The sequence below is a fragment of the Cololabis saira genome, chromosome 12, assembly GCF_033807715.1.
Source record: "Cololabis saira isolate AMF1-May2022 chromosome 12, fColSai1.1, whole genome shotgun sequence".
NCBI classification, from domain to species: domain Eukaryota; kingdom Metazoa; phylum Chordata; class Actinopteri; order Beloniformes; family Belonidae; genus Cololabis; species Cololabis saira.
Window position 1 is genome coordinate 5,423,880 of NC_084598.1, and position 23,231 is coordinate 5,447,110.

At 41.5% G+C, this 23,231-nt stretch overlaps 1 protein-coding gene across 3 annotated transcripts in view; it reads right to left on the bottom strand.

Moving 5' to 3' along the window:
- Nucleotides 1-88: 88 nt before the first annotated feature.
- The window catches only part of kdm5c (lysine demethylase 5C), a 29,143-nt gene continuing 6,000 nt past the window's right edge, over nt 89-23,231 (bottom strand). For 2 of the 3 annotated variants that reach the window (XM_061735234.1, XM_061735235.1), the window contains exons 7-29: nt 21,371-21,427; nt 17,573-17,696; nt 17,005-17,282; nt 16,552-16,710; nt 16,308-16,427; nt 16,031-16,189; nt 14,909-15,090; nt 14,638-14,800; nt 14,433-14,552; nt 14,150-14,344; nt 12,514-12,695; nt 12,289-12,413; nt 12,036-12,183; nt 11,860-11,950; nt 8,986-9,368; nt 8,728-8,866; nt 8,443-8,622; nt 7,012-7,140; nt 6,152-6,898; nt 4,851-4,893; nt 4,560-4,759; nt 1,235-1,423; nt 89-1,148 (exon numbers count right to left, since the gene is read on the bottom strand). In XM_061735234.1, the coding sequence (XP_061591218.1) occupies nt 1,140-1,148; nt 1,235-1,423; nt 4,560-4,759; nt 4,851-4,893; nt 6,152-6,898; nt 7,012-7,140; nt 8,443-8,622; nt 8,728-8,866; nt 8,986-9,368; nt 11,860-11,950; nt 12,036-12,183; nt 12,289-12,413; nt 12,514-12,695; nt 14,150-14,344; nt 14,433-14,552; nt 14,638-14,800; nt 14,909-15,090; nt 16,031-16,189; nt 16,308-16,427; nt 16,552-16,710; nt 17,005-17,282; nt 17,573-17,696; nt 21,371-21,427 (4,122 nt within the window). In that variant the 3' untranslated portion in view covers nt 89-1,139. The remainder of the gene's footprint in view (nt 1,149-1,234; nt 1,424-4,559; nt 4,760-4,850; nt 4,894-6,151; nt 6,899-7,011; nt 7,141-8,442; nt 8,623-8,727; nt 8,867-8,985; nt 9,369-11,859; nt 11,951-12,035; nt 12,184-12,288; nt 12,414-12,513; nt 12,696-14,149; nt 14,345-14,432; nt 14,553-14,637; nt 14,801-14,908; nt 15,091-16,030; nt 16,190-16,307; nt 16,428-16,551; nt 16,711-17,004; nt 17,283-17,572; nt 17,697-21,370; nt 21,428-23,231) is intronic. The other variant, XM_061735236.1, reaches the window with a different exon arrangement.

Consider the following 23,231-nt stretch of genomic DNA (forward strand, 5'->3'; position numbering starts at 1 on the left):
GCTGTGATCATGAAAGCCATTCCCTGCCCCGTTCTTAAAAAAAACAGTTATGTCAGCTCGTCAAGGTGAGAAATAATGACTCAACAGGTCCTAAACAAGTCTAAACCTTTATTTTTTCCTAACAAGAGTGAAAAGAAACAAAGGCAACAGTAAAATGAAAAGTTTATACATAAACTCACAACTGTGTGTCTGCAATATCAACAATAATAATAATAATATAATCATTTTAACCAATAAACAAAAGGAGACAAAGTGAGTTACAGTGAAGTTACCTTAATATGCAAAAAGAAGTTCTGTGTATGTCTGTGTGTGTGTGTGTGTTGTGGGGATGGGGGGGTCAAAATATGGAGTCCGAAAGGTGGGAGCTAAAAAAAAAAAAGAAAAAAAAAAATGGCATTGAGAGGAAGGAGGGAAAGCAAAGACAAATCAAAGAGTTACAGAAATCCATTTTGGGAAAGTAGCACCAAAACATCTATGCCTGTTTTTAACACTTCCCAAAATTTACTTTGTTTATTGAAAATGTATGTCCCCCTCAAAACAGTTCCAAACACAAGATTAAATACAACTAAAAAAAAAAGATGCAAGTGTAACTAACCCTGGTAGGTTTCCCAGATCAGCAGTCAACGCCTAAGATTCATGCCCAACAACAGTCTTAACAAACCCATAGCTTATCTGGAGTCCAGGAGTGAAACTGCAACTACCAGTCCTGAGGCCAGCTTCCATCAAACTAGCATTGAACAAAGATGGGAGATACGTAGCATACCGACGGGACCTCAGAGACGACTCTAAACCAAAGATATTCATTGAACAGTAAACTCACATCGGCCCACAGAGTCGTATAACGTCCCAGGGAACAGTGGAACCAGGGGAGGGGGTAGTAAAGTTTAAGTAAGACAGTGAGTCTGAAAGAAATAAACGAGATGCTGCTGAGTTATTGACGCAGCATTGGAGTGCAGAAGAAGAGTCTTTTCTCTTTTAGTGTCTGACCAAAGGAATGAGGGGTGAAAAGGGGAGTATGGAGCATGGAAGGGATGTCCTGCATCTTCCTATAATGTGACACCGTCTTCTGGCACAGAAAACTCTGCCCCTTTGACTTCTTGGACTTGAAGCCTTTGAAAAGTTCTCCATAGTTGACTGCATCACAAACTCTGCAAAAACAACAACTTGATAAATACCTGAGAGCATTTATTACATTTAAGAGCATTTCCATAAGAACATGATGAAGGGGCGTTACCTCTGGATAGCTCTGGACTGGCGGCTGGGGGGAGGGGCTGTGCTTGACGGGACACGTTTTCTTCGACTTGGAGACGTCCAGGGACTTTTCTCCGGGCCCCTCCCTGCTCCCGCTCCGGTGGCCTTTTCTCTTCCGCTTGGGGTCCTTGGGGCGGCCACGATTCGTGCGTCTCTGCTCGTCAAGCTCAATCTGATAGACGGGACGACAACGTTAGAAACTCACTACCTCAAATTAGGAATATAGATATGGCAAGGACTTTTTAAAACATGCTAAATTATCAGTCAACCACTTTAGTATAGTATTTAGTACTTCTGCAGAGAGAGACCTTTTACATTTACCAAATGAAAACCACTATCCATCCAGGTTTAAATGAAGACATTGATTTCAGTCCATTTTTGTAACTTTGCTTTTCCTATCTCCAGTATTTCATTGTTTAACAATTGGTGGAGCCATCTATTGGACATTATCTGTTATTTCTTTTGTTTTGTATTTGTCCTCCCACCTGCCCAGGTGTTTTCAATCATCCCATTTAAGGAGAATCAATGCATTGAGTGTTGCACCCTGAGGAAGGCTGTAGCCGAAACGCGTGGGCTGTAACCCACTTTTTAATCTTTTTCACATGAAATAGCCAATTTTAATAAAGGCTTTTTATATTTTTATATTTGAAGAAGAGTGCCTTGGATTTTTCTTCCTTTTTGAACCACTTTAGTATGTTTTAAACAGCATCACCTGGTTTTTAAACAATCAAAAAACAAAACAAATATGAAAACAATTTCTACAAAGAATGTTTCAGTTTTATTTTCAAATCTTCCAGATATCATTTTATTTTTACACAGTAATACGGTGCTCAAACTTCTGCACATCAATTCAACCACTGTTGTGTTGACGATGGTGATCCTGACATGAACGGTTTCTCACCATCCCACAGATGGACGAGTGACTGCAACATGTCATGAAACAGGAACATAGCAGCAAGGTTTCATGACTTTATGGTTCCTCGTAGGGCTGGGCGATAAACCCAAAATGTACCGTTACTGACATTCACTGCGATGACTGAAATCAATTTTCCCATGTCGGTAAATTTGCTGTTTTGATAAAAGAAAAACGTTTTTTTGTCTGTTTTGACTGTGTGCTGATAGGCTAGTTTAATTCCCCTTTAAGACCATGTCTGTAATCACATGACTCCATCCATCCAGTCTTAACCAGAAGGGAAACCCAAGAAAATGGCTGATGGTTCAAAGGAAGAAGCGGCTGAGATAGCAGGGCTGTCTGTGTGACACTCACGCATTTCAACAAGTTCACACACGGCATTTCTCACGCCGAGAAATTAACTTCACTGCACAGCAACTCCAGCAGCCCATCTTCCAGTCACGCTACGCTGCTGCGCTGAGCTCTCAGCCCAGAGCAGCTGTCTGGAGCTACCGGCCTATCAGAGAATACAGTTTCTGTTGTACGGTCTGAGTTTCATCTTCAAGCGTTCCATGAATGCGTAGCGGATGGAACCTAATGGCACTTTCCCACCACCTACTCGACTCAGCTTAGCCTAGTTTCTCTTCCATAACAATCCAGTACCCGGAGCAGAAGGAGGAGGTTGAAGCAAAGCTGCTGTGACGTGATTTGATTGTGTGACACAAACAAAGAAGAAGAAAACAACACTAAGGATGTAGAACCTGGAGGAGGTGGTAGATGTGCTGCTGGGTCTGTGGTGTTTTTGTTGCCGGCTAAAGGTCTGAGTTTCAGCTTCAAGCATTCCATGAATGCGTAGCGGAGTTAACCGAAGTTACAACACATACCACTCTTAAATTTTTGTCTTTATATACACCACCACTGTTCAAGGGGCCCATTTGGGGCTAAATGTGTTTTTCATTTTTTTGTTTGTTTAGAGCACAATTATCAGCCACTACAATGTTTTTCTTTGTTATATAATGAGTAAAACAGTGTATTTGATATACAGTAATCCCTCGTTTTTTCGCTTGGGTTACGTTCCAAAAAGAAGTGAAAATCCACGAAGTAGCAACTTTTTTTTTTTTTTTTTTTTTACAATTATTATACAAAGCAATTATTCAATTATTATTCAAATTGTGGAGATCAGCCCCGCCCCACCGCGACCCGATTAATTGGATTTGAACGGGAGAAAATGAAAAATGATTATGAAAAAAAAATACAGTAAGTCCAGTAGGACAAATTGTGACTGGCGTGTATTTCACTGTAGGGCTGGGTATCGATTCAAATGTCAAGAATCGATTATGATTCGATTCGATATTGATTTGGCTTAGTGTTATTTAAAATGTTTTTTGAGCTGTTGCCTGAATTATATGACTGTAAAATAACTAGTGAAATAATAATTTCACAATAATTATTGTGAAATAACTAAGAAATAAATAACTCAAACAGGCCTTTCAATATCAATTTAAAGTAGAAAAAAGAAATAAATTGCAACAGTTCATGCAGTAAACAAATCCTTTTAGCTTATCTAATTTATTCTGTCACCACACACTTATTGCCATGAAGCACCTGGCATTTTTCAGAAGTGTCATGATAAACTGTGTGTCCGACTACTGGGATTAAAGTTCACCTGGCGAAAATGATGGGAAAAAAAAAAAAAAATATCGATCTTTACACATAAGAATCGATTTTTAGGAATTAATATGAGATTCGATTTAGAATCGGAAAATCGATTTTTTCAACACAGGCCTATTTCACTGGTCTCCTGATGCCGCTGCATCCTGACTCGCTCTGTAGCGTCTTTTTCTTCTAAAGCCGCGGTGCAGGTGTGTTTTTTCCAGAGAAGAACTTAGTTATGGGTCGTTGTTGTTGCTCTTTTTTCTTCTAAACCGACACCATGGATTATATCTGAGACTGTAATGAACGATTCATCAAAGGTCCCGTTCTTGAGCTGCTGCTGAAGCTCATTGGTCGTTCTCAGCTTGTTGCTAAGCAACCAACGTTATTGACACAGGAAGTGAAGAAGCGGGGAGACTGTTTAGCCAATCAGAATGCAGAACACGATGCACAATAAAAATCTGTGAAGCAGCGAGACGTGAAAGGAGAACTGCGTTATAGCCAGGGATTACTGTAGTCAAATGTGCTCTTTCTTAAGAAGCTGGGTTGATGGGACACTGGGAGGGAGACATTCAGCCCACGGGGGTTAAAAGCCTCATGAAAGTAGCCTACAAAAGATAAACCGTACCGTTGCATGCGCAGGGGGGTGGTGGTGTAAAAATGCCCACCTTATGGTGGTATTGATTTGAGGTGAAGTGGCCCAGCCCTAGTTCCTGGTCAGTCATGTTTTTGTAAATGAGTAACAGCGAGGAGCGGGTCTGACCTGGATGAGTGTGTGCAGGGTTTCTGTGGGGGGGTCAGACGCAGCTTCCAGGACTCGGTGGATGGTGCTGGTCTGGTCCAGTGACACCTCCAGCAGGTCTCCCTCCAGCTGCAGCTCCTCCAGCTGGAGCCTGGTGGCCGGGGGCAGCTCCACCACCCGGCCCCTCAACGAGGGCAGAAGGGGCAGCAGAGAGCCCACACCTGAAGGGAGGAAGCCACAGTCAATGCTTCGTCCGGGGGAAACGGTCTACAGCAACACCTTATTTTTATGACATTGAAATCATTGTTTTACCTGTGATGTTTGATTTCTTGCCGATCCCATTTTCCCATCGAGCCTACCAAATGGAAAAACATTTATTTTAAGGTTTGCAGTAATGATTCAACTGTTTGGTCAATTATCACTCAATTGACACAAGATGTGACAAAGATAGATTTTGTTAGGCCCTGTCCCAATACTCCCCCTACCCCTAGTTTTCAGCCCTACCCCTACATTTTGCGCGTTCCCGTGAGGGTAGTGGTGTCCCAATTCCTCTTTCCACCTAGGGGTAGTGAAGAAAACTAGTGTAGTGGCTATGGATCTGTCCCTACGGATCAAGGGATTTCCGATGCTCACTAGCTGATCTAGGAACAGAAAAATGTCCCAGAATGCTTTTCGTCGTCACTGAATCAAAAAAAAAAAAAAAACATGGCGGACATTTCTTATTTTTAGTGAATAAAATCTATATTTTGATTTAGTTTCTGCATAAAAATTAGTTTTGATTACATTTCTAGCGAGAAATATATATTTTACTTTCATAATATTCACTGTATGTGAATGTATATAATCACTCGTTTGCCCGTTGTTGCGAAGATCACGCCAGAATAAAGGCTGATTTATGGTTCTGTGTTACACCAACGCAGAGCCTACGGCGTAGGTTACGTACCCTACACCGTACCCTACACCGTACCCTACGCCGTAGGCTCTGCGTCGATTTAACGCGGACCCATAAATCAGCTCACGGAGCCGGCAGGCAGAAATCTCGAAATTTTCGGAGCAAATTTCTTAACAGGCGTAGCTACAACTGTTAGATTTCATCTATTAAACCAACATTTATCTTCCTAAATGATTTATTTCAGCCAGCGGTAATTCTCAACAGAGCTGCAGGTTTCTCCCCCGGGACGACGGTGCCGGTTGACCTGGCGATCACGTCTGTACTCCTGCTGCTGCTCCGAGCCGGCGGCTCTTCTCATCTCCGAAAACATCGGGTCCAATTTCTTAACGTTAAGGCGTTATTTGGATAAACTGAGCCCAGGTTGGGGATCTTAACGGTTACTTTTCCTGAAAAAAATATTCAAACTTAATAAAGTGGCATATTAACAGCGCTACAGCTGAAATTAAAACAGCTTTTGGCTCTCAGCTTCCTGATTAGTGGTGGTGCTGAAAGTAGGGGTAGGGGGTGTATTGGGAAAGGCCCCTGGGAAGATTTCAAGTGCCCTAAAATCTGTCCCTTCTTTTTTCGGGCTAGTGCTAGAAAGTAGGGGGTGTATTGGGATTGGGCCTTAGTCAATTGGGTAAAAATAAAAAATAGCTAAGAGAGAAATAATGGCATTTACCTGAAGGTTGTTGCTTTCCTTTGTTTTCTTTTTAGGTGAAGAGTCCTCTGTTAAATCAATGACTCCATCCTCCCCTTCCCCTCCCTCAGAGTCTGACAGAACAATAACAGAATTCCCTTCAGTCTCCTTTTTCTTGTCTTCCTCTTTTTCCGGGTCGTAGCGGAGAGTGTCTTTGAGTTTCTGCAGCCTCTGAAGTGCGCGCTGCAGCTCGGGCGTCTCTAGCGCCTCCTTGGCTCGGCCCTGCCATGTGATGGCCCTCTCTGTGAGACACTGCAGCGCTTCTCCTTCAGGCAGACGCACGGGCAGTCTCTGCAGGGCTACAAGCAACGCCAGAATAGTCTCCAGACGTGGCCGCCGCGACCGCTGGCACTGGGGACACAAGAAGCGCGAGTCCCAGTCCCACCAGCAAAAAAGGTTCGTCCAGAGGTTGGGTCCAGTAGGAGGTAGCACGGAGGGGAAGGAGACGCAGCCCCCGTGGAACCAGTCCTTGCAGAGATGGCAGCGGAGCTGAGGAGCACGGGGCTGCCCGTCGCACACGCACATCGCCTGAGGGAAGGCGGTGCGGCTGTGGTCGCCGTTACCCTGGACAGAGTTCTCGGGATGGCTGGACGTACGCGTGTCCATGGTGTCGTCCCACCCGTTCTCTTTAGCAACTGCAGGGCCGAGTCCAGATTTACACATGTTACTTTTCTGTAACCTCAGAAGCGCCTCCTTCTCCTGGTGCTCCCCTTCTTTGAAAGCCATTACCTAGAAACAAATCCCAAAGACAAGCACATGTAAAATACTTGCATTGAAGCATGACAAAATGACAAAAGTTTATCAGTATTTAAGTCAAAGAAAGGCATCCTGAGTATTCTCACAATAGCTGCGGGATCCCTTAAAGCCTGAGCAGAAAGGCCCAGAGTGTTGGTATCAGAATCCTCTAAGGGCTCGTCCAAAGGCTCTGTATGGCTCCGCTTCTCCCGCCTTTTAGCACATGGACATAAAACCTACAGAAACACAGGAGATGAACACTAGGGGTCTAACGATACACTAATCTCACGATACACGATAACGATACGATATTATAGCAGTATTTTTTTAACAACCTTACATGAGGAACATATGACTGGAAAAAATGGTCTTATTTGAAATATACAAAACAATACTGTGCGTTTGCCCTATTGTTACAGTTTGTAATGCTTTATAACTGTTTAAGTTTTAAAGAGAAAGCCAGGCCAAACATTTTCCACAAACTGAACTAAAAGTAAATGTCAGGTTTGCATTATGATCTTCAGTTACATACAAGTACAAATATTTAGCCACAAACTGAATAGTTTCTCTCATGTATGATTTGACTTTTTTCTTTTCCAGAAATGTAACCACTAAAATTAAATAAATAAAAGTAAATAAATACATAGAATTTTACATCATAAAAAATATCTATTCATGCTCACCTTATAAGTGTAAGAGGAGATTTATTTTTGTTAAGAAGGTTATTTTGGTAATTCAGGGTTGATTATTTTATAAATATATTCTATATATTCTGATGTAAATCAGGGACTATAATGACACTAGTCAGTTTATCTGTAGTGATTAGTCTGTTTTAGATTGGGCGGAGTGATACGCCACAGTACGGCACTAGGTGCTGTGTTGATGTTCTAAAATCCTACACTGTTGAGCGGACATTAAAGTACACTGGAACTCAGCAGAAGTTTCCCCGTGTTTATCCTACTCACGACCCCAAAAAGGTTTAATTTAATAAGGTAAGGCTTAACTCTACACCAGCCTTACATTAGTAAAAGTTCAGAGCTCAAAACCCTGCAAGAGTCCCGTGATCGGGACCAAAACGGTACTAGTTTCTTCTGAACGGAGGAAGATTTTGGTCCGCGGGTCGAGGCGCGTTTTTTTTATTTTATTTAACCTTTATTTAACCAGGCAAGCAATTTAAGAACAAATTTCTTATTTACAAGTGCAGCCTAGGGGGGTAAGGGGAGGGAGCTAAGATGAAAAAAAAAACAAAGTTATATAACGTAGTAACTAGCGTTACTAGTCAACACAATAGATTAATATTAATAACCCAATATCAGATACAGTTTGTCACCTCCACGACACGTATTGTGATGTTTTTGTATCGCGAAATTTCGTGGCACAAAATATTGTTACACCCCTAATGAACACTTTCAGGAGGCTCACGTTACAGTTTGGATTCTACAGTAAGATTGTAACCAGAGATAATTCTTTGGTTGCTCATTGTTGACAAAAAAAATAATTTACAAGTTTGAACATGTTTCTGATTGATTTGAAAGTACCTCTAAGAGGCTGTGCTGACTGCTCTTCTTCAGGAAGGTCTTGCTGGCCTTGTCCCTCCACGAATGAGCACTGGCCACCTGCAGCTCCAGCTGCCTCAGCTCCTCCATGTAGACCGGCAGGTCCCGTCCAATAGCGACCAGGCCCTCCAGGTCGTCCAGACACGGGTAATGCTCCCCATTCTACAACATAACAATTCAAAAGTTCAGGCATCAACAATCCCAGCACTTCAGTGATCCAATCAAAAAGCAGCACAAGTAGCAATCTTTTTCCCCCTCTTTTTGTACCTGGATTTCCTCCAAGTCTGTCACCCAGGCCCGAGCACGTGTTAGACAGTCCTGCAGGGCCAGGATGTTGGGGAGTGTCACTGGGATAAGTTGAGCCTCATTTACAATTGCCTCCAGGGTGGAAAGAGGATGCTTCTGCCTGGAAGAGCAAAACCCAATTGATTCTTTACGTCAGGACAGACTTGCATATAAAATTATCACAGCCACCTCAACCACCACAATGCAGGTACACATGTTTATGCTTTGACCTTATCTTACCTTTGCTCTAGGCAGATCTGAGCTTTCTCCTCCCAGCGTTCAGCAATTGTGAGCAGTTCCTGGAGCTCGGCCATAGCCGTCTCCACAGACACACTCTGGGGCACATTGCAACCTGCTTCCATCAGGTTCCTCAACACGTCCAGGGTCACTTCCTGCCTCTCCTCCTCTTCCGTGCCCAGGGTGCGCCTCACCTTTGCCAACCAATGGCCCTGCTCCTTCAGGCCCTGGAGTAACTCACACTCTGGGACCACGACAGGCAAGTTGTCCCCCTGCTCCAACAACGTCTGCAACTGCTCAGGTGGCAGCGAGTCCTTCCTCCAGTCCCTGTTGTTGACCAGGGCTTGAGCCTCTTTCTGGAAATCCTCCACCGTCAGCAGAACCGCCTGGAAAATTCAGAGGGTACAAATGTCAACCTTTAAATCATTTCAAATTTAATGCAGAACTGGGCTAAGAACTATCTGGGTGTTTGCTTTGGAACACTTTTTAAGTGTTTAAGTCTGATTTGTCAAGTCATCGAGCTCAGCGACTGGTTGGAAGTAAATCGGTTAAAGCGGTTGGTGGTTATGTTTATACGACTCAAAGAGGAACCAAAGGGTCTCGCTGATGCCCCTTTGAGTCATCTCTGACAGCAAACATATTAAGCATGCTAAACATAGGAGATAAGAGCCAGCAGGAGTGTTGTGTTTTCAGGGAGATGGCTGCAGGAGCATGTTCTCAGCTCCAGCTTCTCTGCACCCCAGATGTTAAACTCAGGGATTAAAGCAAAAAAAAATCCCAGGACGGAAAGTTTTCAGACCCCCCCCCCCCTCACAGCGCATCACATTCGTAATGCAACATAGGCTTGTAGCTCCGCAGTGTTTACATTGCGGCACACCGACATGCAACGAGGTCTAGAGTTATTAGGTAGACCCTCCAGGAATCCGCGATTCCGTGATCGCGGAAATTTACGCGGATTTCACGGCTGTCCGTGGATTTACAGACCTTCCGTGGATTTCAATGTCTGGTGCAGAAAAATCACTTTTAAGGGGGGTTAATATTACATATGTCAGCTCTGAATATGCGAATTATACGGGGCTCGCTTGATTTCACCGCATCATCGCCGCACATTTTCGCATAAGTTTGGAAAAAGGGGGGAGTGTTGTGAGTGACATGTTGGGACGCCCGGTCGCGACGTGCGGGACCCGCCCGGGGACCTCCGCACCCCTCACAGAAACCGCCACCCCCAAACAGCAGCTCTCACCCGCGGGGGTGAGAGGAAAAAGAGAGAGGAAAAAGAGAGTGCCGTCTCCGTCCAGCCCCCCCGCTTGCGCGGGGGGCGCGGCTGCCGGTGGACTCAGGATCCGCGCTGACCGCGTACCACTGCGCCTGCGAGGGCCGGCGGAGGCGGACTCACGTTCCCATCCACTGGGGGATCTTGGCGGCAGACGCGTGGGGTGATGGAGCTCTGGCTCGTCCCCTCGCCACGCCGGTGCGCCCGGCAATCACCCGAGCACTGAGCCGCGGGCTGGAGGGAGAGAGACGGCCGGCCCCCGGGCCGCCACCACCCCTCTCCCCTTCCACCTGCGCTCTCCTTTTTTTTTCCTCCTACGAATTTAAGAGGGAAGAGCTCAGCGCCGAATCCGCAACTTCCTGCATATTTCGCATATTTTGCAACTTTTCGCATATTCCACGACTTCCCGCATACTCCGCAATTTCACCACATAAAAGCACATAAAAAACCTGAACATTTAATCGCATAATCAATGATTTTAGCCCGCAGAATCAAGGATTTTTGCCCGCGTTTTTCTGGAGGGTCTAATTAGGTGTCAGGTTACGTGCATCTAAAACCAGAGGAGAACTTTACTGTGTGTGCACAGCCAACAGCTGATTGACTGCAGTGGGCGCCGTTCGACAAGTCACCGCGGCGCTACAGACACCCCGGTGTTCATATTTTTTGTCGGATTTGCGCTGATCTCATAAAAAAATATCCCAAAAAAATCCCCAGGACGGAAATCCGTACCCAGTACGGAGAACTTTAATCCATGTGTTAAACTGCTGGGTTTCCTTCACGGTTTCTAACAAGAGAATTCACCCTGTTAACCTGCTGATGCACCATGGGATGTCATCACTACAAATGTTCCCAGGAAACAACATTCCAGTGCATTCATGATGATCTTCTGAGATTTCAACCACACCTACTATCTTGACAGTTTCCTGCCTTTCAATTCAATTCAATTCATATTTTATTTCGAGCAATACAACTTAACATAAGTGACCTGTGCAACATAAAATTAAACAAATACCTTTATCAGGTGCAGGTTCAAAATACAAATTAACTCGTTAACACTCGAAAGGGAGTGGGAAGAAGAAAACTTATTTAACCCCACCCCTGTTTCTCATTAACAACTTGACATTTAAGGCTTCCTCCTGTCCTTCCTCCTCCATTTAAACCAAAACAATGAACAAAAGACCTATATCAAATTATAATTAAAATTATTCTACAGTTCACCTCACCTAAATCTACACACACAATGCGCGCAAATCCAAGCCTTATTTATGTATTTATTTCATTTTACATAATTTAAACTTATACAACATAATGTACCTTTGGGGATTAATATATAATTCAACGGAACAAAGATTTGGTCATGTAGAAAGTGGTGTAGTATGAAAGCAGCCTTAACTTCGCATATCCTCAATGATTTATATATTCAAGCATTTTTCCCAGGACTGACGATTAACAAAATACATTTTTCTGATAATTAATAAGTGATGTATGACATGCATTGATTGGGCTCTCTATGATTAACTTTTTTTGCCCATCTCAATCCCAAAAAAATCTCATTCCACATAACACAATTTATGTTCAGCATACATCCAACCTGTAGCTCGTACCTGCACTTCCTCCAGCCGGTTCCCTTCACAGGGCAGACGCTGCATTTTCTCCACCAAGGATTTCAGCTCTGCAAACGTCATCTTGCTTTCGCTAAAAAGATAGCAATATGCAAGTGTATATTAATATAATTGAGCAGTGAGCGTGAAGGTAAACTGTATATGGTACTCATTTTTACCTGTTCTTTGAATTGGTAAGGAGCTCAGCACTTGTCTTTTTACAAGATTCTATGTCTTTAAGGACAGTGTTGAGTTTCCTGAGAAGTTCATTGTCAGGAAATTTCTTTTCCGCTGCCTCGGCCTTCAGTTTTTCCAGGTCTTCAATTTCTACAATTTAAGGAATATTTCATATTAGTGTGATTTAGAAGAGAGAAATGTTGTTTTTTTCCGTTTAATGCCCAAAGTTTACGCAATTATTTGTTTGCTTCCCACCTATCTTGTTTCCGTCCTCCTGCTCAAGTGCCTCTTTTACTCTGTTTGCCCAGAAATCAAAGGACTCGGAACGGACTTTCAATCGATGCAACATTGCTAACAACTCATCCAAGGTGTATCTGTACCTGCAGATTAGAGATTTAAGGAAAAAAAAAAATGAACAGACTGTGGACAATTATCTGGGAAATAACATGATAGTATCTTATAATGAACTGCAAAAAATACCTGAGGTAGAGTTTTTCAGTGGGGCAGTTGCACAGATCCTGAGTGTGATAGAGACACACCAGACTTTCTGGACAGTTTGAACATGCCAGAGCAGAGAGGAAGCATGTGGTCTTACATTTATCACACTGTCTCTCGTCATCAGGCAGCAGTTCAAAAGCCTCCCGCTCTGCTTCTGTAATGCCCTGCAAGTGCAACAGATGTTAAAACTATACAAATGTTCCCATAGACTTGTGAAAACATTACCTATTAAAATCGCAACGGTACGAAACTGAACTACTGTAAATATTTAAGAACAAGTTATGAAAAAAAAAAAACGGACTGTCTTTGTGGTTGGATGTCTGACTAACAACCTTATCCCGTCGACTGAGGTCTGAAAATATGCCAGTCATTCATATGTACTGAGTGTTATGATGTCCAGGATTCTGTTACATCACAGACCGTGTTGAGAGCACAATTATCGTACTCCTCTGTGTTTGTCTGTTTACTAGAGATAAAGGGAGGAAGAGAGTAGCGACTCACACCACCCCACCCCCCTAAGCCGGCTGCTATGAAGGGAGGCTGTTTTGACCAATACATGTGATCAATCCTTGTGGAAACTGTATAAACAATAAAAAGAGGAAAAAAAAAATCTATTCATCTATCTATCTATTTATTTATTAGGGCTGTCAAACGATTCATTTTTTTTTTTTTTTTAATCGCGATTAATCGCATGCTGTCCATAGTTAACTTGCGATTAATCGCATATTAATCGCACATTTATTCACATATTTTTGCCGTTCTAAATTACCTTAAGGTATTTTTTTTATGTTTTTAATACTGTTAACAACATAAGGGCAAATATGCTGCTTTATGCCAATGTTTATTCAACTTTCCACAAAAAAAAGCTTCTGACCTTAATGTAACATTCCTTCATAAATACAAACATAATGTAGTCCCCAACATTACACTTGTAATGACTAACTTAAGATTCCTTGTTTTTTTAAGCAGCTCAGACCGCCAGAAATGATAATGCGCGTTTCTTTTCTTTTTTTTTTTCATCCTGCGCGTTAAAAACATTGTCGGCGTTAAGAGGACGTTAAGTTAACGCGTTAACTTTGACAGCCCTCATATATATTTAGCCTCTCCCTGGCCCTGCCCCTTCTCAACCTTTCCCCGACCCTGCACCCCAACCTGGGACTTGCTGATTGGGCCGGAGCTTCGGGAGCTGCATGCTGGCCTGCGGTCCCCACCCCGGGTCATCCCGTTGCTGCTTCCACCTGCCTGCTGTGCTGCTGCCGTCCCTGACCCCCCAGTCTGGCCTTCGACAGGAGGGTTCCCCCTTATGATCCAGGTCCTGCTCAATGTTTCTTCCCTCCTAAAGGGGAGTTTTTCTTGCCACTGTTTGGCTTAAGGTTTTTCTCCCACTATGGGAGTTTTTACCTGCCATTGTTTATGTAATAACTGCTCGGGGGTTCATGTTCTGGGTATGGGTCTCTGGAAAGCGTCTAGAGACAACTTTTGTTGTATTAGACGCTATATAAATAAAAAAAAAAAATGAATAAATATATATATATATATATATATATATATATATATATATATATATATATATATACACACACACACACATCTCCTGTAAGATTAATTTCTATCTCACCCTTTCCATCAGACTCTTGCGGAGCTTCCTCTCCTCTTGAACGATGATGAACATCTCCCGGTGTGTGGCTGCAGCCAGGTTCAGGTCCAGTTTCTCTGGGCTAGCTGCCATTTTACAGGTGAGTTCTTCATGAGAAAAGACGCAATACCTCCTCAGACGCCGGTAGTGTTCAATACAGGAACGACCAGCAGGAAGCTGAAAGGGGGAGAGAAACATGATGCCAGTGGTTAAAATCTTATGAAATAAATGCATCTGAAACTTAAGGCAATCCCAGCAAACTTACCCAGTCTGCCGTGCAGAAGTTGACCGCCTCAGCGAAGTTATAACCCTGATTGAAGCCACTGTGGTAGGCTCTGGGGAAGGTGATGACAAACTCACCAGCACACTGGTTGGTGCGAACAACCTGCCAGTCCACAAACGCAACAATTAAAGAAAATGCCTCAAACAGTTCCATTTCCAGTATGCACATATGTTGACGTGAGACTGACCGGGACACCGTGAGACATGAGGATGTTGGGGTTCATGATGGTGACGAGCTGATGCAGGAGGTCAGGCTGGTACTCAAAGAGCTCTGGTGTCAGCTTCTTCATAACGTCCTCAAGTCGCTCAGCTGCCACAGAGGGAACCCCATACCAAGTTTTGGGTTCACCCCTGAAGACGATGGATACATGCGAAAAGGTAACAGCATTTCAGTAATATAGCACTTTATATTAAAAAGATTAAAATCTGTATCACAACACCATCACAAGCATAAAGTACCAGTGCAGGTAGTTGATGGAGTAGCTCCAGTGATCCTCGATGTGCCAGCAGAAGGCTGAGAACACCATGCCAACATAAAGCCATGGCACCTTCATCCCAGAGATGTCTCCATTAATATGGCACAGCAGTGACTGCTCCAACACTGGCATCACATTCAGGTTCCAGCCAGAGCGGGCATATTCCTGGCCAGCAAAGAAAAAAGGTGAACTAGCAATAACAACTAGATTATGATTATGAGCAGACTTGAAACTAAACTGATGAAAAGTAGCTTATTCATATACTTTGACTTTTGAATATACACAAAGTTCTGAGTAGGATAAACACGGGGACAACTTGTGCTGAGTTCCAGTGTACTTTAATGTCCCTCAACAGTGTAGGATTTTAGAACATCAACACAGCACCTAGTGCCGTACTGTGGCGTATCACTCCGCCCAATCTAAACCAGACTAATCACTACAGATAAACTGACTAGTGTCATTATAGTCCCTGATTTACATCAGAATATAAAGAATATATTTATAAAATAATCAACCCTGAATTACCAAAATAACCTTCTTAACAAAAATAAATCTCCTCTTACACTTATAAGTTGAGCATGAATAGATATTTTTTATGATGTAAAATTCTATGTATTTATTTACTTTTATTTATTTAATTTTAGTTGTTAAATTTCTGTAAAAGAAAAAAGTCAAATCATACATGAGAGAAACTATTCAGTTTGTGGCCAAATATTTGTACTTGTCTGAAACTGAAGATGCATAATGCAAACCTGACATTTACTTTTAGTTCCGTTTGTGGAAAATGGTTGGCCTGGCTTTCTCTTTAAAACTTAAACAGTTATAAAGCGTTACAAACTGTAACAATAGGGCAAACGCACAGTATTGTTTTGTATATTTCAAATAAGACAATTTTTTCCAGTCATATGTTCCTCATTCAAGGTTGTTAAAAAAATACTGCTATATCGTATCGTTATTGTGACCTCAATATTGTGTATCGTACCGTATCGTGAGATTAGTGTATCGTTACACCCCTAATACCTAGTAATTACACTGCTGTTTTTTCAGCTTTGAGTGATATTTTTTTCTTTTTCTATGTTGAAATGGATGATCATAACGTTTGTACCTCTTCTTCTTTGGTGAGGACCCTTTTGCCAGTGTTCATTGGGAAACCGCTGCCAAATTCTTTGGAGTGTATGTCTGCTCCATACTCAACAGTCACGTCTTCTTCAATACTACTGACTAATCTCCAGAACTCTCTCTCCACGAGCTCAGTGGGAACCATCTGCACAGATAACAGAAAAGCCAGAAATTAATCCCTCATAGTCTCGCTCCACCACCATCAGTTCAGGCAGAGATTAATTTAGTAACAAATGGGACACTTCTCCTGTAGGTGCACTCACATGGACAGGCATGTTAAAATAATCTGCTTTGAAAGCATCTGCCATTTCCCCAAAACTTTGCAGAGTGTACTCTCTTGTTGCTTGTTCAAAGCCAAATGCTTCTGAAGGTTTCTTGCATTCCTTAAAAATAAAAAAAGAAGGAAAATAGACAAGGAAGAATGTGATTAAAAATAAAGAAAGCAGGACAAAGATGAATCTTGTTGATAAGAACTGTCAACAGGTGCTGGTACGTATTTTCACTTACTTCAGCGACACACTTCGGGCATCGCCAGTTGCCTTTGGGCGGATCAGTGAGTGGAGGCAGCAGGCAGTATGTGTGATAGTTGTCATCGCAGCCATCACACAGGAGGAGTTTCTCATCATCATCTCCCCGTCCACACATCCGACAAACAAAAGAATCCACCTTTGAATGTAAAAGGGGACAAAAGATTGAGTATGGGGCTTTAAACAAGATGAATTATTCTAACTTTGCCACTAATAGCCACAATTATGAGGCACTGAGCAGGTAAAAACTTGACAAACTACTAGTTTTTGGGAAAACAAATGAGTTAAGGGATCTTCCGTCTAAATCCAGTCATATTATAATTACACGTCATAAAAGGTGCAGTTTACTGCATTTATAGTCCCAAAGAGAACATTTAACTCCTCATGATGTTATTAAAAATCCAGGTTTACCTTTATCACCTGCTGTACTTACACATTGTGGGTTGTTGAGGTTGCGTCTTAACCTCATGGTCATTTTAGTGCAAGGTCCATTTGCATCCTCCCTTTTCCGATCATTTCCTTTTCCATTCTCCTCATGTTCTTCTTTCTTCACTTCTGTCTTAACGGTGATGCTCTGGGGAGGAGGTTGGAGGCTGGATGGGCTCTCATCACTTGGCTTTTCTTCAGGCTCCAGTGGCTCAGACTTGACTGCAGTGTCAACGGGAGCAGGAGACACACTCTCCTTGACAGTAACTGTTTGAGGCAACTCATCTAGAAAGAAGATCAAAATGTGTTCGGGATTTGATTTAGTCAGTTATTACAGACAGTATTCTTCATACAATAAAGGGTGTCAAGGATGAACACATTTAATTTGATCACGAAACAAGATCACTAATTTATTTGGAGGAGCCAATATTCACGCACTCACCTGTTATTCTAGTCTAGTTTTGTTCACTACACAATTTTCAACCAAAAGTTCAGTACTGCTTTTGTGAGACATACGATTAATTTAACACTGTCTGAAAAGAAAAGGTAGATTAGGTTATAACAAAAGCACCTACCTTTCTTCCTTATGCCTTTGTCTCTTGCCACTAGTCCCAGTCCCATCATCTTAGGCCCTGCACCGTAGATCTGTAACTTCTTCAGCTCGGGGTTCTTCTCTATGTCTTCCTCTGTAGGTTCGGGCTGTGAAAAAAAGAAAATATTTTAATCATAAAAGGCACAGTTGGACAGCAGCTACTCTCCAAGGCACACAGAGCAAAGCAAGGGTCTAGGCCAAGTGCAAAACAAACAGTTAAAATACAAGAGCACAGCAATCCATCACAAGAAGGGATCAGACTAGGCTTTAAGGTAAGGAAAAGTGAACTGAGATCATGGAGCTAAAAGGTTAAAACCAACCACCAAAAAACACAAATCACCAGCAGATGCAACCACAGTGAGAGGAAGATATGGTTTTAATTGTACTTTCTATCAATTTTACGTCAGTCAATTTTGGTAGATATCATTTAGGGATTATTTATATAACACAAAAATAAGTCAAGAAGGCAGCAAAATGTATAACGTGAAAATATAAAATGTTTACATATTCCATTTTGTCTCTTTGTCACATCAACCTGCATACTCGTTTTGAGACATTTGATTTAATGTGAACAAGAATGGAAGAATAAAATCCTCACTAAGTTAGATGGTTTCTTACACTGGCCATAAAAATATTCTTTAAAATTAGACTTTTTCCATTTTATTGCACAGAAAACCTTTCTAGCTCCAAGGCACCGCACTGTTTAACATACGCTTTTGACTTTTATTTAAAACAACTGGACAGTGAAGACCAGACTAACCACAATCTAAGCTCTTCTTACGCAACAGGGGCTTCGTTAACCGACAGTAAACAGCAGTCTTTTTTTTCTTTTTTTTTTTAACTGAAGGGTTTAGGCTGTTTAAAGAAATCCAGGTAAAATCAATTTTAAAGGATATGCTCTGACAAAAGTTGTTTATATTCAATTCAAAATATTTTATCAGCCCCCAAAGGAAAATTATTTGTTGCAGTAGCCAAGATTTCAGTCTCTTCAAAGAGTCAATGTGGGGTTTGTTGCTGTTGGCAGGAAGCACACAAAAATTTGTGGCGCTCAAACATAATCAGAGCTTCAGTCCGTAAATGGAACAAACAAAATAGAAATAGATCGCAACGAAGTGAAGTCCGACATATCCTAACATCACTTTTTATAATTTCTAGAACTCAAGGCACCCAAAGCAGTTTCTTAATGGATTCACCAGTCATGTTGATAAGTCTCAAATCAAAACTTCAATCTATATAAAAAGGTACATTCCACACTGACAAGACTTTAAAACCTTTTCCTTGAACCAGTGAAACATGCAAACAATGATCTGCACTATAATAAGAAATTCCCGGACAGAGACAACAGTGACACCCACACAAAAACTAGACACATTTACAACGCAACAAAAGATGCTCTTTAAGATTTTTCCCTTTAAAAAAAAAAAAACAAAGAGAAAAGAAAATAAATGGCTAGGCAGCAGAGATGCACTGATTGTACTTCCCTGGCTTATTTATTTATTGGTCTAACCAGTTATTTCCAATATCTATAATCAACCTTGACAAAATATAATTTTGGCAATTTGTTTGAGTAGACAGAATCATGTTTGTGATATCATTTATATCACAATAGAAGCTGCTGAATCCCATAAATGTTCCCTCTCAGTCATATTCAGTATGGTATTTATGTATAGAACAATATTGTATTATCTTCAATCACCCATGTATATACTGTAACTCAAATCTGTGTAAATGGTATAATCACATCTCATCTGTTCATAATATATATTATCATTCATTCATGTCTGACCTGCACCTTATAACAGTTATTTATTAATCTGCACTATGTACATACATATATATTTTTTTTTTTCCTGTGCACGTGTGTGTATGTACACACACACACACACACACACACACACACACACACACACACACACACACACACACACACACACACACACACACACACACACACACACACACACACACACACACACACACACACACACACACACACACACACACACACACACACACACACACACACACACACACACACACACACACACACACACGCGAGAAAAAAAAAAATATATATATATATTATTTATTTATTTATTTATTTATGTGTGTGTGATTATTTCACTGCATATACACTTCTGGTTAGATGGTAACTGCATTGCGTTGCCCTGTACTTTTGACATGTGCAATGACAATAAAGTTGAATCTAATCTATTTAATACCATAGTGGTCGGAGAGGCAGAGACCGGCTGGACCAGCTGTGTTACTAACAACTTTGTCACTCAACTGGTGGAACCACCTACTGGTCAAAGCAGTTGCTGGGCTTAATAACCTCCACCAGCTGAAGCCAGACCCTCGTCCTCCCCCACCAAGACCCGCTAGCATCTCCCTCCTTCAGCCGCAGCAGCTCCCCAGACACCAGGAGCGTTTGGGGAAACTGACGTCAGCACTACTGTGTGTCCCACCGGAACAGGAAGGTTGAACATTATTGAATAGGAGGAAATATTGCACTTTCATGGGATCATTGTGAATTCACAGCTGGAGAGTGGAGGCGGGATCGGGAGGGGATCTCTAAAACATCTTTAATCTGCAGTACAACAGTACAGTGCTGATTTAAACCTTGAATTAAGTTTGCTGAGTCAAAATTATTTTCTTGTTTAAGGTTGTGCAAATTGCAATCTTCAGGTACTTCATATGCATAATGAAAAAACCTTCCAGTTATAACATGTTTTAACTGCTTGTGTTTTCCCTGATTGACCCGTTTAAAACTGGAAAAGTGGAAATTCAACCAATTTCAGGCCCTAGCCAATCAGTGCATCTCTCTGCAGAAACGTTTTGTTTTCCCTTTTTAAGCTTTAGTACTTTGTAGTTGCAATTCCTTGAATAATGCAGCTGTAATTCCTGCTGCACTTACTCTTCGCTCCATATTGTTTGTATATACAAAAGAAGCATCTTTTTCTGCCACCAAAACTTGAGCAAAAGCAGCAGACAGATGAAAAGCGTGATGATGTGGGGTTATCACCAGACGGTTTGGCTTTAAACAAGCAAACCTGAAGACACTTTAAAGCCAAAAACAACTCCGTGCATCGGCCTTTAAATAGAATTCAGGTTATTAATCTGTCATGAAAGTATAGTGCTATATCATTTGTTTAGTACTTCCGTGTAAGTGCACTCAAAGAGAACGCATGCATCCACACTGTTAACTGCTGGAGTGAATAGAGAGCAAGTCAAGCAGAAGTAGTAGGAGTAGTGTGGGACCAAGAGCCCAAAAAAGCAAGCATTACAAGGCAGTTACTATCAAAGAGGAGAAGATGAGTAAAAGAGCAACATAAGCCCAAAAAGTAAGTAAAATAGTAAAGTGACTCAGTTGCAGTTCTGTCAGTTCCTTCAGAAGTGTACAGTGACTCTACCAAGATAATAGACGTATCAAGTGACAACAACACTGGCACACACTTATTGTACATTATTTCTTTGTGTTCACTGATATATCTAGAAACAATAGATATTGTTTTTTAATAACTTGTTTTAACTATTTTTTTCATGGCACAAAAGGCTTTTCAGTTACACGTCTTCTGCTTTCCTGTGACCTTTTTCTGGGCCAGCACCACCACATTCATGAAGGCAGAGGGCATGAATGCATGTTAATGGAAATGTTTCATTAGTTCATTACAACAAAAAGTGAAATAGACAACTTTAAAAAAGGGGTATGGTGGTCAAGATAGAGCAGAAGGAAAAAAAAGTAGGGGGCGGGAAGTGAACTCATATGCTCAAGAGGCAGTACCGCAGAGATGAGTTGAGAGCCAGTTGTGAGAGGATGGGGGGCCAGATCCTCTGGACCCTGCAAGGGGAGACAATAACAGCAACAATAAACTAAGACAAGAGGAAAACGGAGATGAGAAGGGAAGGGAGAGAGCCTGGTAGGATAAGCCAGTATAAAACCAGTCGGAAACTCTCTGGGTTTGTACGCTTCTTTGATATTCAAAATCCTATTTTGGATAGAGCTGCCCTGGTTATGCTCTGTTCAGTTTACAGTTGCGCTATTCAAATGTTCCCAGGCCATTAAATATCATATTATCCTGCTAAATTGACATGAACTGTTACTAAGATCCACTTGAGAACGTGTGATCAATTCTGGCATCTCAGCACTGACCTCACAATCTTCTTTCAAATATATGCAGGTAAACAAAACTGTCTGGATTCAGACTTTTTAATCTATCCAAGTTATATGAATTTTTCTGGCACTGCGTGTGTTTATATGCGTGCAAATGCCACAGGGAGGCCTAATGTTGTTGTAAGTGCAAATATTTAATAAAACAGGGAACAGTTAGTGTTTTTTTCCCCCAGTCTTTTAGCACGGCTTCTGAGCAACAACTGAAAAAATTAACATCTTCCTAATGTTAATTTGTAAGAGTAAGAAAGGTCAGACTGAAGCTGTAAAATGAAATGACTGTAAAATATTGTTAAATGTGGAATACAATATGGAATTAAATTCTGTATATCCTGAATACTTTGTTTAGAGTGAAACTTAAATTTATCTTGAACACATTCCTCACAATACCACCATGAAATAAAGAAATGTGGGTTTAATCGTTGTGTGCCATTTTATGACATCTTCACACATTTGTTTCGAAAAAGCTGTACAAGTCTTACATTTGTTCCTGTCTTTTTTTTTATGTGCCAGAAGAAAAAAAAAGAAAAAGACATAACAGTGCAAAGTCTATGGGAAAACAAGAAGAAAAAAAAAAGAAAGCAAGCCATAGTCTAAATTTAAACAAAGGGTGAGCCAACAGGATGTAGGCTGATCCAGAAGTTATGCTTGTAAAAGTAAAGAGAAAATATTGTCCCCAGTTACCTGTCAATTATCTCTGTACTCTGGTGATGACAGAAACCACAAGAAACAAAGCGAACTTCTATATAATTCATGGAGCATAGAGCAATAACAGGGGAAAATATAAGCACAGCAGCATGACAGAATAGAGAATAAGCAAGCTGGGATGCGTGTGAGGGCAATGTCACTTCTTCCTAGACACTACCGTGGAGCAGATGCACAACGACAGAACCAAAGTGTGAAATGCTGCCTTGACTTTTTGTTTGCCTGCAGCAACCGAAGCCCTATCATGATTCATCTGACTGATCATCAAGCATGAAATGGTGAACTGCTGAATGGCGCAAGAGATTTCCACTTGTGCTGTTCAATCCAGATTGTGAAACACCAGTCGGTGTATATTTGTTCTTCCGTGTTTAACCTTCCAAGACCTGGCATACACACATGTGGACATCGTACGTTTTGTTGTCCTTGTCATAATATTTATTTCTTAACAGGGGACCAAATATACAAGATAAAAACATTGCACCAGGTCTTAGGCGGTTAAAATGCTCTAATGTGAGAAACTAACACATATCAATAATGTAATAAATAAATAATAAAAATAACAGTCAAGCAGTTGTATACAACCACCAAAGACACGTAGTCAAAATTCATGTTTCCCCTCAAACCACCAAAGTCAGCCATCGTCTGAATATTGAAAGGGTGTGACTAATTCTGTGGACTGTGACTGTAGACCTTGAGGTAAAGACTGAGATCTAAGGATAGAAAAATAACATCAATATGACTTCATGAAGCTTTTGTCAGTCATCTTCGG